This window comes from Gekko japonicus, unplaced genomic scaffold, assembly GCF_001447785.1.
Source record: "Gekko japonicus isolate JY-2015 unplaced genomic scaffold, Gekko_japonicus_V1.1 scaffold1215, whole genome shotgun sequence".
NCBI lineage: Eukaryota > Metazoa > Chordata > Lepidosauria > Squamata > Gekkonidae > Gekko > Gekko japonicus.
In genome coordinates, this window is record NW_015163638.1 from 136,553 (window position 1) to 152,113 (window position 15,561).

The 15,561-nt window shown below is 44.4% G+C and overlaps 1 protein-coding gene across 1 annotated transcript in view; it reads left to right on the top strand.

Annotated features, from left to right (window-relative positions):
- Positions 1-7,740, top strand: part of LOC107107297 (prostatic acid phosphatase-like) — a 19,138-nt gene extending 11,398 nt beyond the window's left edge. Inside the window, exons 6-9 of the mRNA XM_015407578.1 lie at positions 1,768-1,872; positions 3,591-3,723; positions 6,341-6,423; positions 7,558-7,740. Coding sequence (XP_015263064.1) covers positions 1,768-1,872; positions 3,591-3,723; positions 6,341-6,423; positions 7,558-7,740 — 504 coding nt within the window. The remainder of the gene's footprint in view (positions 1-1,767; positions 1,873-3,590; positions 3,724-6,340; positions 6,424-7,557) is intronic.
- Positions 7,741-15,561: the final 7,821 nt, after the last annotated feature.

Below are 15,561 nucleotides of genomic sequence, written 5' to 3' on the forward strand. Positions count from 1 at the left end.
AAAGCTCTCTGCAGGATCAATGGAGGAATGCGGCTACTGAAGAGCGAATTCAGGAACCTTTCGGAGAAGTACTGGTGAGTCACCGAAGAAAAGGAAATCCTTTTGGATTCTTGTCTATTTGCTCTCTCTGGAAACAGCATGCAGCAGAGTTGCACCGTGCTGTCCTTGTTGGGTTTTCAGAATGACAAGCCTGAAATACTCCTGCAAACAGTGCAAGCTATCAAGATGCCGCTCTTGCCAATCAATGTAGAAAATTTTGAGGTTGGAACATTAGTTTTACAAAGGTAATAAGTCAGTGACATTTGAGATCTTGCAACAAGGAAGCCTTGGGCCAGAAGTGCAAATTCAGTATGATTTTGTACACAGGAAGGCTTTAGGCAGCTAAATAAGTTATATTTTATTATGGGGTAAGAAATTATAGAGATAGCTTCTGAATGGACTTACCCAGAATTTCAGTGGATTAGATCTGTTTCTAGGAAATGATATGAGAACTACACAACACTGTGGTGATCCTGATGCTGGGGAAGTCTCCATCCACCAGATAATCCACCAAAGAGAGAGAAGTCATTCCTACAGGGGAAGGTTTGAACAAATGGCCATCTTTTGTGACTCATGAGAGATCTCACACTGGAGAGACACTTTGTTCGTGTCCCAGCTATGGAAGCACACTCAGTCTGTATGGGAACCCCATTACCTACCAGGTATCCCATACTGTAGAAAGTTGTAGAAATGCCCCAGTTGCTGACATCTCTTTAGGTTACAACACAGTGGGCTTTACTGAACACCACCAGGTAACTGTTACTGATGACTGGAAGAGACTTTTCCACCAGGTAGACCCAGATCACCATCCCACTAAGGAAGAGAATGCGACAAAGAAACCCTCTCACTGCCCTGATTGTAGGGAAGATTTTGTTCACAAATCAAGCATCCCCAGGCATCAGGGGATCCACAGAAGAGAAAACCTGTCTCAGAATTCAGGGCAAGAGAAAACTTGTAGCTAGACTTAAAACCAATCACATAATCCAAAGATCCAGTCCAGAAAGAAACACCTGTCCTGTCTGATGGTAGGTCAAAGTTGACTGCCAAAAATGAGAACTGGTATGCTGCTCTGTTCAACAGGTACAGGCAAAGCTTCTCTCTTGCCTCTCAATTTCACAGACATCGGGCAACTCACTCTGAAGAGAAGTCTTTTTACTGCTCTCATTGTGGGAAAGGGTTTATTGTTACATCAGGCACCAGCCAGAGAAACCCTTCCAGTGTCTTTATTGTGATAAAGGCTATCTAAACAGGCATTACCAGATAAACCATAGAATGTACAAATGAAGCAAAGGACATGACTTTAGTGTCAGATTTTCTGTTCTGTGTGTGTTTTGCTCCCTCTAGTGGTCGATTTGGTATTGCATCTTTTTTTAAAAAAAAACACTGCAGGTTTTTATGCGAGACATAAACTAATGTAAAATAGAATCAACCACTAGAGGGAGCAAAACATGTGCAGAAGGAAAAAATACCCAAAGCAACAGGAACACACAAGCAAGGAAAATGAGAATGCAGATAAGCCCAATGGTCAATTATAGAAACAAGAATTAACTATTGGGTTATTTGTCACAAGCAGTTGGTGGGTTTTCAGATGTTCTGTAATTGCCAGTAAATGCCAATGTTGAAAGCATTTATTGTCATATACTGTAAGACATGTCATGTAACTTAATGCAGAGACAGAGTCTATCATTCCGTTTGCTGATTCGCTTCTTTTTTGTTTTTATCTTTCAGCCATTCGTAGGTGAAATAGCACCTAAACTAGGATATGATGTGAAAACTCTTCTGGACGTGAACAGTCACAAGCTCTGGAATGCATATGATGCCTTACTTGTTCAGGTATTTTTAATTAACTATTATAGCATATCCAGCTTCCACAAAAAGAGCCCTTCAGGACCACGTCACATGATTCAAGATCACCTCTGGCCGTGCCAGAAATCAAGGTGAACAACAACTGGTCATGTGGCAGAGAGAGATTGACTACTTGCTCTTCTCCTTCGCCCGGCTTGGCAGGATGGAGCGATGTTTAGTTCCGTGACCAGTGTTCCCTCTAAGCTGAGTTAGTGTGAGCTAGCTCACAGTTTTTTTAGCCTCTGGCTCACACATTTTTGCCTTCGCTCAGGAAGGAGGGCTCCAGAGCAAACTGATCGATGCAGTAGCCAAATTGTTTGCTCACAACTTTAATGCCGGTAGCTCACAAAGTAGAATTTTTGCTCACAAGACTCCACAGCTTAGAGGGAACATTGTCCGTGACTATTTCAAAAGGTTTCATTGTCTTTACCAAACTAACCGCTGAGGCAGCTTTTGGGTGGGGGGGAAAGAAAATGGAGGTCAGCAATGACAAAATAAGCAAATTCAGTGCTAGCTCCAGATTTTATGGGGTCACATGTGAACACGATGCCTCTAAAATATGAGGAGTAGGCAAGGCCACACCTACCACAGCACCAGCTGAGCCTGAGTGAGCAGACAGGGACTGTTTCCAGTCTCCACCACTCACACCACATCCTGCTATATCTCACAGGTGGCCCCGAGGCCTGTGGGAGAAGGTACATGTGAGTTGGCAGACAGCAGTGGCAATAAGTAGCGCAGGTGCCCTCTCTTTCTTGCTTGCTCTGCCGTCTCTTTCTGTGCCAGTCTCCACAGTAGGATGGTCTCAGGCAATGGAGAAGAAGAGAAGAAACTCCAAAAGGTAGTGGGCTTCATGCCCGGGAATTTGGCTGCCAGCTCTAGGTTGGGAAATTCCAGGAGTTTTGGGGGGGGGGGGTGGAGTCTGAGGATGCTAGGGTTTGGAGAGGGGAGGGATTTCAGCAGAGTGTAATGCCACAGTCCACCTTCCAAAGCTATTTCCTCCAGGGGAACATTTCCTCTGTTACCTGGAGATCAGTTGTAATCTAGGGTTGCCAGGTCTGGGTTGGAAAATACCTGCAGATTTTGGGCGTGGATCCAGGAGAAGGTGGGGTTTAGGGAGGGGAGGGGCCTCAGTATGGTCCAATGCCATTGAGTCCACCCTTCCGAGCAGCCATTTTCTCCAGGGGAGCTGATCTCTGTCAGCTGGAGATCAGATGTAAAAGCAGGAGATCTCCAGGCCCCACCTGGAGGCTGGCAACCCTACTGTGGTCTCAGAAGCTCTCCAGCCGCCACCTGGAGGTTGGCAACCACGCCAGGGAATGATCTCAAGTAACTTCTACTCACGACATCATAAATTAATAATTGGCCAGTCTGTCTGTCTGGTGGAGCACTTTCACAACCGCTTCACTGCATGCCTGTCTAAAGCTCACAGAACGTGCCACATTTCAAGTCAAGCAAATTCAGTACAACAGCCTAATTCTAATACTGTTCCCTTGAAAGTAAGCCTTATTATAATCATGCCTGTAAAACCATTACGAAATGAAGGGTGCTTTGGATCTGGTTATAATGACCCATGTAGGCAATAGGCAGACACCAGTTCTTATAAGCGTATGTGGCTTGGGACTGTGGCAGCATCCACACTGTTAGAATAATGTGCCTGCCTTGCGACTATAACATGGATCACATTAAGCTTGCTTTTTTGGCACTAGTCTCTCCATAAGTATCGTAATGATGACTGGGTAGAACCGAGCACAATGAAGAAGATGAAATCACTGCTGGAGGTGGCCATAACCGCAGTCTTTGGGGACCACAAAAGAGAAGAAAAATCACGACTGCAAGGAGGCAAGTATCCAGTAGGCCCCCTTTCTCTGTGACACACACGCTGGGTGCGTTCAGACGCGGCCTTTCTGCCGGCATAAACTGCACCGGTTGGAACCGGTGCAGTTTATGCCGGCAGAAACGTGATCAGACTCACCCTCCATCTTGCGAATGCCTCCGTTGGACGCCCGCTCACACACTGCGAGCGTCGGCGGTTTTTTTTTTTTAAGCAGTTTGAGCATGCGCACAGGCAGCCATTCAGAGAATGGCGATTTTTGCGCATCCTCAACCCCCCCCTTACATTTAAACTTTAAAGGAAAGCACTTACCTTTAAAGTTTAAAGCCCAACCTGGCCTCCCTGTAGTCCCGGACTCCTCCAGGACGGTAAAGTAAGGGCTTTTTTTAAAATATAAACAAACGCTCAGGGCGAAGCTTCGCCTGAGCGCATATCGCTTAGTTTTTTTAAAAAAAAATGGCCCGGGAAAGCCGGAAGCCTCAGGCTTCCGACGGAAGTGGCTGTGCAACGGAGGAGAGCGATCAGACGGAAGGGTTCATCGGAAGCCACCGTTGCACTCTGTTAACCACCACTTCGGACCTAGTGGCAGAGTGCAACGGTTTAAAAGGATTTACAACGGTTAGGGACGGGAGGCAAATGTTCGCCGTCTGAACGCCCGTAAGTACACCGGTTGGAACCGGCACCCTAACCGTTGTAAATCCCCCGTCTGAACGCACCCGCTGTGTGTCCTGTCTTGCGTCCTTGTGTATATAAAGCTTTTGCTGAAGTAACCCCACCAATGAACATTGTTTTAAAAATGTAAAATGTATCGTTCTAAAAACAAAACACCCCTCACTTTCATATGAATTGTGTTCTGATGTTACTTGATTATGAGCAGGGCTATTTTTGGGCAGGAACGCACAGGAACGGAGTTCCAGCTGGCTCCCGAGTTGGCCACAACTAGCAGGAACTCATTAGCATAATAGGCCACACCCAACAGCAGAAACCCATTAGGATTGGCTACATCAGGGGTGTGTGGCCTAACATGCAAAGGAGTTCCTGTCACAAAAAAGCCCTGGGTTTTGACAACAAACAAGGTAAACAGAATAACAAGCAAAAGGTGGGTGTGGCTGGATAACCACACTTCTGGTAACATGGGGGTGCGGCCTAATGTGTTAATGATCTCTGCTGTCAGGGGTGTGGCCTAATATGCTAATGAGTTTCTGCTGTTGGGTGTGGCCTATTATGCTAATGAGTTCCTGCTGGGCTTTTTCTACAAAAAGAGCCCTGAATGAGAAAACCTGTAATCTGTTTGAAAGGGTGGGGTTCATATGTCATAGTCTAGCACAGGTTTAAGGATTAGAGCTTTGGTGTCTAATATACAATTCCACATGTGTAGGTTTGTTTGAAGAACACAGAAAATCTTAGGAATGAGTCAGATGAGACACTGGAAACCAGCATGATGCAGTGGTTAGAGGGCAGGACTAGGTTCTGGGAGACACGGCTTCAGATCCCCACTCTGCCATGGAAGCTTAATAGATGACCTTAGACTGAGATAGAGTGACTGTCCTAACTACCTCACAGGGTTGTTGTGAGGATAAAATGGAGGACAGGAGAACCATTGATCCCTCCCGCTGCAGCCCTAATCTGGTTACCACTCCCATTCACACAAAGGTTCTATTTAACAGTTAAAAACTACTCTGGACACAAGCCCGTAGCCAGGACATTTTCGGGGGAGGCACAGAGGAGAAACGCACCTATGCCACTTCACTTCTGACGTCACCGGGAAGTGACATGGGCATGCCAGAGGGGGTGACATGGATAACACCGCTCTTTTATTACCTGTATGCAAATTTGCTGTTATTCATCCAATTTTAGCTATACTTTTTAATGTATCTTAAGAAGCGTGCATCTACACATGCTAAGGCAGTTCTCCCTTATACCCTGAAGTAAACTTTGTTGGTCTTCAAGGTGCCACTGGACACAAACTTAGTTCTCGCATCTGTTTGTTAACTCTTTTGTTTGAGTGCTAATTTACAGCTATTCACAGCTCTTACCCACTGCTTTAATCCAATTACCTATGCATCTCGACTCTAACTAGCCTTTCCTGGGAACTACCCCTCCCTCTCTACCTATATGCAAGGCATGAGGAAGTCTGCTTCAATGTATCTGAAGAAGTGTGCATGCACACTTGTACTCAGAATGAGACATTGTTGGTCTTAAAAGTGCCACTGGACTCAGACTTTGTTCTATAGTGTTCTTAACTGAGATCGTAACCTTCTAGATTCATAAAGCGAAACCTAAGGGAAAGTGACGGTCAAAAATAACCAAAAACATCACTTGAAATACTTGCCTGAAGAGAAGCCATCAGACCACTGTAATGAGAAGCCACATTTTATAGACTCTAGAAGAAAAATGAAGGTGAACTCCTACAATGACTAATACAATTATTCTTGACATTGGTTAATATTGGAGATACTTAGTTGGAATTTAATATTTCCTTGAATTAAGAACATTAGACTTTCTCAGTTATCCTTATTTGGAAAATAAATCCCTCATAACTGATCAAGGATGGATGACAGCAAGCAAGTTCTGAAATGTTTCTTGGCTTCTCTGGCATTCATCTTCTTCCTCGTGCCCATCCAGGTCTCCTTGTGAAAGCTATTTTGGAAGATATCACAAAGGCTGCTACCAGTGCTGACCCCAAAAAAATGGCGATGTATTCAGCGGTAAGTATTAATGCTATTAAATCTCTGTTGAAGCAAAAAGGACTCCCCCCCCCTTCTGTGGTTAAGACGGATCATGTTCAGTGTTCCTTCTAAGCTGAGTTAGCGTGAGCTAGCTCACAGTTTTTTAGCTTTCGACTCACACATTTTTGCCTTAGCTCAGGAAGGATGGCTCCAGAGCAAACTAATTTATGCAGTAGCCAAATTGCTCGCTCACACCTTTAATGCCAGTAGCTCACAAAGTAGAATTTTTGCTCACAAGACTCCACAGCTTAGAGGGAACATTGATCATGTTATGCACTAAGTGAGCAATCCCATTATGTGTAGAAAGTTTAATGTGAATCAAGGCTTAAAAGCATCTGTTTGTACGAATGAAAGCAGGCTGGGCCGATGCAGTCCCTCCTCGTTTTGTGGAATATGTTTTATATACAAATGTACAGACATTGCCCCCAGTTTGATATGCAGAAGTGTGTGTGGCTTGTTTGGAAAGGAGGTACAGATGTGCATAAACTACAGATATACAGCAACTGCACACTAACTTCTGGATCATAACAACTGTGCATGGTTAAAGATTTCTTCACATTTAAGCTCCTTTCTTCTTCAGCTATTCTTGCAAGACTGATCACCTTATCACTAATCAACAGTGCAAATCTGAGAAACCTTTCCTGGGAGTGTGCTCCATTGAATAGACCTGAGTAGTAATCTGAATAGAACTGCTTCGGATGGTACCACAGTTTGGGTTTTTCCACACATGTTATTTCTGTTGTTTGTATGTCCATACTGTGCCAGGTGTTGTTGGTTTTTTGAATCTTTTCCACACATGTCTTGCTCCCTCTAGTGGTCACTTCGATCTTTTCTAGCTATTTCTCTGTTTTTATGACCTAGAAATAGCAAGGAAAGATCAGAATGACCACTAGAGGGGGCAAAACACAAGTAGAAAAGGGGGGAAAAAGACACAGTAGGGGCATACAACCGATGAAATAACACATGCAGAAAAACCCTTTTATCAAAAAGACAAGAAAGGGTGTTTGTTACGACCTCCTTAGACCCAATAACATTTGAGCAAACGAGAAGGGTACTGTAACCATACACACACACAAACAATCTTTCATTTGAATTTCTTCTTCTTCTTTACAGCATGATATCACAATAGTTGCCCTCCAATCAGCCCTGGATGTATTTGATAAAAAGCTACCTCCTTATGCTGCCTGCCACCTTTTTGAGCTATATCAAGAAGCAAATGGGCAAGTATCCACTCAGATGCAACATGCAGCCGTGCTTTCCTGGGCAATCCCTTTTTATAGTCACTTCTCAAACTAGTCCGAAGGCCACCTTTTACCTACCATTTCTGAGCTGCTGATAGAAACGAGGGAAATCGTTGTATTTTGTGCTGAAACTGAACCATGGCTGTTCAAAATGTATTAAGAAACCAGAGACCCACCAGGGGTCATTTCATAGAAAAAGAGGTGCAGGAGCTAATTAGCATAACTTATTTGCATATGCCACACCCCCTGACATCACCGGAAGTGTGTCAGAAGGCAACACCCACCGCTCAGGCTCCACTGGACGGTTTTGGATTGCTAGCTATTGGGGGGGGGGAACGTGCAGATCTCTCCTCACAGAGGAGGGAGAGCTTGTACCAGAATAAAACTTGGTCTTAAAGGTGCCACTGGACTGTTTTGGGCCGGGGGGGGGGCTCTGCAACTTACCTGGCTGCTTCTTGCTCTGACTGAGGGATGCTGGGAGCAGGGGGTGGGGCTTGTTGCATGTGCCCGCCCCCTGGGCTCTTTACTGCCGGAGCTCCGCTCCGGTGCGCTCCTGCAGGAAATGACCCCTGGTTTCCACAATAGTTGTGGGGGGTTTTGCATAATGTTCTGGCACCTTCACAGGAAGATTTTATTGCCTGAGACAGCAGGTGGGGGCATCGGCATGAACTGCAATATCACTGAGGGAATGTGAGCTTGTATTGCAAGGTTTTGGGGGGTGTACTTGTATATCCGGTGACTCAGAAATAAGCAGAGGGGTTGAGGTCTACATGTACCCGTGCGTGTTGCACTCGACCCAGGGCATGAAGGCAGAAGCAGCTTCAACCAGTGTTCCCTCTGAGCTGAGTTAGTGTGAGCTAGCTCACAGGTTTTTAGCATCCTGCTCACACATTTTTGTCTTCGCTCAGGAAGGATGGCCCCAGAGCAAAGTAATTTATGCAGTAGCCAAATCACTCGCTCACAACTTTAATGCCAGTAGCTCACAAAGTAGAATTTTTGCTCACGAGACTCCACAGCTTAGAGGGAGCACTGCCTGCAACTGTCTCCTCCACACCGCTTTCTCCTCCTCAGACTGCCCTGAGAAGCTATTATTGGCTCTGTTTGCAATACCGCATTATTGATGCAGTTGCATGATGAGTTTTGCAACAGAGCCAAAAGCGGTTCCTGGGTTGGTCTGGGGAAACGAGAACAACGTGGGGGCAGTGAAGACTGAAGCCGCTTCTTCCTGTACACTGTGGCCACAAGGAGAAAAGGACGTGAGTGAACCTGAGAGGCACAACCCCCCCACTGAATGTCAGATTCAAAGTTCTCATGTTATCACCTAACAAACAGGAGGAATTCGTGACCTGTAAACTGACCATTATACACCTGAGTAGCCTTCAGCCCTTTCCATGAGAAAGGGGCTGACCTTTGGCTGGATTGTTCCTCTGGTCAAGTAGACCTGATGCTGCTAATTTAGTGTTGTGTGAATTGTTCTATATACTTCTCCCTGTGTGGTATCATATGGCGCTCCAAGCATGGGGGGGGGGGGACAGAAGTGGTCCCATGAAAAGCAGCAGTGACTGACCTATACAAATGACAAGTGGTCAAAACAGGTCCACAACTGTTCCCAGGGAGCCAAGGGGAAACTTTCTCATGCCTGCTAACCTTTTCACAAATCAAGGGGGAAAGCAACTGTGGATAGTTAACATGAAGTCTGGAAAGAAGGTAGCAGAACCTTACGGGAGCAAGGATGGAGGCATCCCTGGGTTCTTGAAGGAGTCGAGACAAATTCAAGTGAAAGGATCTGCAGCTGGGAAACAGGAACCCCTTCGTGTCTAGGACTGGCAACTGCCTGGGGAGAAAATGTTGTCCTGTCCGATTAGCAGAGACATACTAGAATGTTATTGGCCCTTTTGCACCATGAAAAGCTTCAGATGCCCATCTCTACACATTAAACCTCTATTAAAGACATCGGACATTTTTCTCCAGGCATATTGGCAATCCCATTCCTCTCCTAACCCTGAAGTAAAGATGAAGACATAGACAGCAACAGGGGGAAAAACCGAGGGAAATGCCCCCAGGAGCTGAGCTATAATGAAGGCTGCACCCCCACAATGCTGGCTCTACAGATCGTAGAATAACTTGCCTTTAACCTGACTGAAGAAAGGATGTTGACTTCCTCCAGCAAAGATTGTCCCCATTCTCAGGCTGCATTCATGTATTGTTGGATATTTTTCTATTCCGGCACTAAAGCAATAATTTGCTGTAACCTAAACAAAATAAATTCGCAAGTGGAAAATCTAGGTGCACCTACCTGCGTAGGATTGGGCTGCAAAGATGCAGTCCTTTGCATACTTGTTTCATAGGAAGGTTCATTGAAATCAGGGAGACTTCCTCTAAGGGCCAAACTACACATTATAGGTGGTGTTTTGGGGGTCACTTTCCCCACAGTCCCACAGCAGCAGCAAAGAAAGGCATTTTAAGGACCCCAGTAACTTAGCTGGGCTCAGGAGAAGAGAAGGGGGGGCTCCGGCTTTCCCCCCCTGCCTTTTTTTCCCAAGCTGAAACAGCTTGGAGGCAGTATTTCCCCACTTTTTGGAGGTGCATGTAGAGTATTCTGTGCCTTTTCCCACAGCTGCAGAGTGACTGTGGGGAAAACATAATGTGTACTTTGGTCCTACGTCAGTCTGTACAACCTCAGAGTTTACAACTAAATAATTTTCCCCAAGCAAATGACATCTATAAATAAAATCTCTACAATCTTTCTGTTTGGCTGAAGGAATCAAAAGGCAGTTTTGATATTTTCAGTTGTTAACCATGTACAGTTCCACAAATCTTATCAGAAGAGGTCTCAGAACACGTATTTTAAGAAAAAAAATATTGCTAACAAGGCCCATGTTGCATTTCTATGTGGTACTCAAAGATGGTAATAACCTAATTCTCTTCTTCTCCTGGGTGCCATAAAACCAGTCAGTACACCGTTGAGATGTACTACTTGACCAACGTTGCTAAAGACCCTGCTCCACTCACATTGCCAGGCTGCTCAAAGGCTTGTCCACTTGACAATTTTAAAAATTTGCTCCAACCTATCATAGTGGATGACTGGAAAGCAGAATGCAACAAGGCATAGGAAGCCATTATAAATGGGAGGTAAGTAATAGTGTTATCTGTCCGTCTATTTGTCTGTAATCTGGGAACAATAGTGGGAGTGATTGTAAAAAGATATAAATATCAGATGGTGTTCTTAAAATTCCCAAGCTGGCCCTCCTTCCAAAAAAATGGTTTATATTTATTAGTAGGTTTGTACCTGCTTTTTTCATTTCACATCTGAAACCCCAAAGTGGCTTGGAAAACAGTTCTGGTATCTTAAAATCACAATCTCTTCCACATAACTCTGCTTCATCTATACCTGAAGACCTTCCCGTTGAACATCAATACTGAGAGGGCCGGTGAGGATAGGGAAACGAGGTGCTCTTCTTCCCTACACATTTGGCAACCAAATGTTGTGTTTAGGGCAAGGCGGAAAGAACCCTGTTCCCCACTCAGTGGTTCAATCTTGTCACCCAGTTTCAAGAAACAGGAAGTGGGGAGAAAGCTGACTTTCCTTGGTACCCAGCAATACTCATAGAGTTCCTGGATCAGCTGAGAGGTGTGGGTGAGCCTTCCCATCCTACAGATAGGTGTCCCTCAGCTAGGAGATTTAGTGCCATCCCAAGCAGTTACACTCTTCTTAGCCCCTATGGACTTTCCCCCCTCCTTTGGAAATAATGGAAGATAGAAGGACCTCCTTTTGGGGCTCATAGAATTAGACCCCCTGGTCCAATCTTTTTGAAACTTTGAGGGGGGGGGTCAGGAGAGGTACCACCAGCTATGCTGAAAATTTGGTGCCTCTACCTCAAAAAACACCCCCCCCCCTGAGCCCCAGATACCCATGGATTGATTCTCCATTATACCCTATGGGGACCAGTCTCCATAGGGTATAATGGAGCAGCCGCCGCCACCACCCCTGCATTCTGACAGCCCTGAAGCAGGGGGAGGGGCTCCAAACTAGGGGATCCCCTGCCCCCAACTGGGTATTGGCAACCCTAGTTTTCTTTGTGTGAATTGAACCTATGAAACTTTATTTTCACTCAGTCTTCTTTTTCCCGTTGCCAATTTTTTCTCATTACATTCATGCAGTTTTTAAGAGTGCTTTTCGTGTCAACTGCATAGAAACAATGCCCAAACCTGCATAAAAACTGCATTAAACATGAACTGGGATCAGCTAAGGACAAAGGGAAAAGGCTGACAATGGCAACGTACAACAACAAAAGAAACGAAAAAGGGCAAATTTGTACACCCTTTACATACAGTTCTTGTAATAATGATATCTGTACTTTCGTAAGCTATATTTCTACATTTTGAAAGTGCTCTTGGCTTTTTGACATGTTACTATTGTGTTTTATCTGCCAGAAGCAAAACTAAAGTCAAAGGAAGGACAAAACAGCACCAACATCTTAAGAGGAAGGAAACAAGATGCACATTAAGTTATGCAACAGTAAAACATTGTCCTAGGCATCAAGATTTTCCTCCGTCACAGAAATCAGCTTTAAATTATCTTGCCTATTGGAACCTAGAAGTCACTCAAATAGTAAAATGAAAATATGCCTAACTTTCTTCTTATGGTCTTAGACTGAAAGTTATTAGAGCTGCAAACGGCAACCAATAAAAATCATAGCATGTTTAACGAACTAAAGGACATAACTCTTCCTAGGAGGGTTCTGCTAAATTTGCTCCCCGATAATGGTGGGACCCAAAATAATTATAGACTAAAGACATTTTGAAGTTCTCTAGTACAAGGCCCACCGATATGAATGGGAGGTCTTATATAATTCCCATTCATATTTTATTAGGGTTGCCATGTTCCTTCTTGCCACCAGGAGGGATGGGGTGGGTAGGATTGTCAGATCCAGGCTGAGGAACTCCTGGAGATTTGGGGGTGAAGCCTGGGGAGTGCAGGGGCCTGAGTAGAGCACAATGCCATAGAGTCCACCCTCCAAAGCATCCATTTGCTCCAGGGGAACTGATCTCTGTATTCAGGAGATGGGCTGTAATTCTGGGGGGTCTCCAGGTCCCACCCGGAGGCTGGCATCCCTATTTATGGTGTTTGGTAACAAAGGAAAGCTTTCTGGTTGATTCAAGAATCTTATACAGCCTGGTGTCATGCGGGCTGCACAGACTTCTTAGCTTTGTTATTATAACGGTAAATATGATTAAAGAGACACCTACAGATGGTTTTGTCCTGTATATAATTTGCCTCTCTGGCTTTCCAGTTGATAGTGCTCCTCTTAAATCAATGCAGCCTGTTGTAAGACTTTCACATAATTCACAACGCCGAACTTGTTTGTTCCATACTCTTAAACTGGATAGCAAAACAAATATTAAAGATGTCCTTTCCTTCTAACAATATCTGATCGTTTTTATTTATGCATTTGCTTCCTTCCTGCCTCCTACCTTTGAAAAGACACCTTCTCCGAGGTTTTGCAATATATGCATGCAAATTTAATAGGTCTGTTTAACAGAAGCAGGTCTACTTGGAACCAAGTCCCATTTTATTTAATGGAGCTTAATCCAAGGGAAGTGTTGTTAGGATTGCATGCTATAAACAACTTCATAACCTCTCTGTGAAGTAACAATATTATTTTTATTTATTTATGTTATTTATAGCTCACCTTCGTCTCTGGGGCTCAAGGCAGATTACACAAAATAAGTCAATACAATCAACATGGTGGGACATCAAGTAGACAATGCAATAGAACTTGACTTGTAGAAATCTGGAAACTGATAGAGCATTTTGTGCTTTTGGACTCCTCCACTAATGCCTGAACCCCAGAAATGTGATTGATCAAGGAACAGCTGCATACATCTAGCACAGGTTCTTCTGTGAAACCACAATCAAAGTGATATATATGTGTAAGCATATGTATGATTTAAAGCATTCAGAATATATGAAATCAACTGTGCAAGAACTAATAACCACTAGAGGACACACTCATCTACTTCTTAAATTCTCAGTGCAGCTTTATTCCTTTAACCCAATTTCTTCTGCTCACAAGCCTACTGAGGATTTCAGAAGTCATGTGGAGTTAAAAGCAGCTGGAATGTCTTTTGGAGTGTTTTTGCACTATAGTTAACCTAGGTTTCAGGTTAGCACTAAATATTATAGAAAAGCAAAGAAGACTGATGGTGATTCAGCGTTGTTTGAGAAGATTTCACTTTTACTTTTTTAATACTTACAGAAAATATCGATATAATATACATATATAATAGAAACTCAAAATTGTATAAAAGGCTTGAAAAAGATAGTTACTTCCATTTCTATGCTTATTATTCCAAAATACAATAAAATGTCAATTGTTCCACAAATGTATCTGTACTAAAGCCAGTTTCAGACAGCTGTTGTTTATAAGGGGGTTGCCAACAGACCTGGAGAAAAATATCCTCCATCAGCTGTTATTTACCAGGAAATGCCATTTACCTCCATGCCATGAAAAACTTCAGCTACCCATTTCCACCCATTAAGCCTCTAGTAAAGGGACATGCGTTCTGTGCGCCTTGGTGTTTAGTCATGCCGGACACATGACCACGGAAACGTCTTCGGACAGCGCTGGCTCTTTGGCTTTGAAACGGAGATGAGCACCGCAACCCTAGAGTCGGACTCGACTGGCTTTCGAGCAAGTGAACCTTTACCTTTAAAGGGACATGAAGAAGACACTTTTCTCCCAGCTTGGTAGCAATCCTATTTCTAATGCTCAGACTTCTTTTTAGAAAACCTATGAGAAACTACAGATGTATAATCACCTCCAGAACCTACCCGAAACATTAGTTGTCAAAGTTGCTAGCACAATGCTCATTGATGTGTGACTCACTAAACACCACCACACTTTAGTGTATTTACTTTTATTTACATAATTTGGAGAACTCAGACCCCACCTTTCTGCCAAAGGTAGCACCCAAGGCCACTTATGAAGTTTTAAATAAGAATTGCACTTTTTAAAGAAAATGAACCCACACTGCTGAAGGACCCAGGTGACAGGGGGTGAATGGGCAAACTTCTTTCTTCTCAGGCCTCAGACAAGTCCTGCTGCTCCGGGTTAGCCCCCTACCTCAGCAACAGAGGTCAACTGTCACTGGGGCAATTTAGCTTCTATTCAACAGCCCATTTCCACTCATTAAGCCTCTATTTTCTCTCTCATTTTTTTTTGTATTTTTGGTGTTTTTTATATGTGTATGTGTGAGTGTATGTGCACCTGGAAGTCATGGGGACCTCTGGTGACTGACCCCTACTGGGGGCCTGGAGGGTATTCAGAGAGACGACTGAATAAAAACCTGCCCCCGCCTCTCAACTGCTGGTATCCCAAGGAGGTCTCCCATCCAAGTACTTGCCAGAGTCGACCCTGCTTAGCTTCTGAGATCTGACTTGCCTGGGCTATCCAGGTCAGGGCTCATTAAGCCTCTATTAAAGGGACAGGACTTTTTTCTCATAGTTGTTGGCAACCCTAATCTATATACATATAGTCAAGACGCCCCCTACATGCGGATATCTAAATCCGTACATCGGGGGCACCTAGGGGGCAAATAGATTTTCCTGCCCACTTGGGGCAATCCCGGGTGTGCAGAAAAATCTGAAAAGTTTTAAAAACTATACGGGGGATATTTAAACCCCCCCAAAAGTAAAAGAGTCCCCTGCACATGCACACTTACCACTGCGAACTGTGGCAGATCCATGCAGGGCTTGCTGCCGTTGCTGCGGCAGAGGGGGAGAAGCCTCGTGGGCCCAGCGCCAGCAGTGGGGAGCCATGCAGAGCTCGGCGCTGTTGCTGCTGGGGGGGGAGAAGCCTGGCGGGCCGGGGGC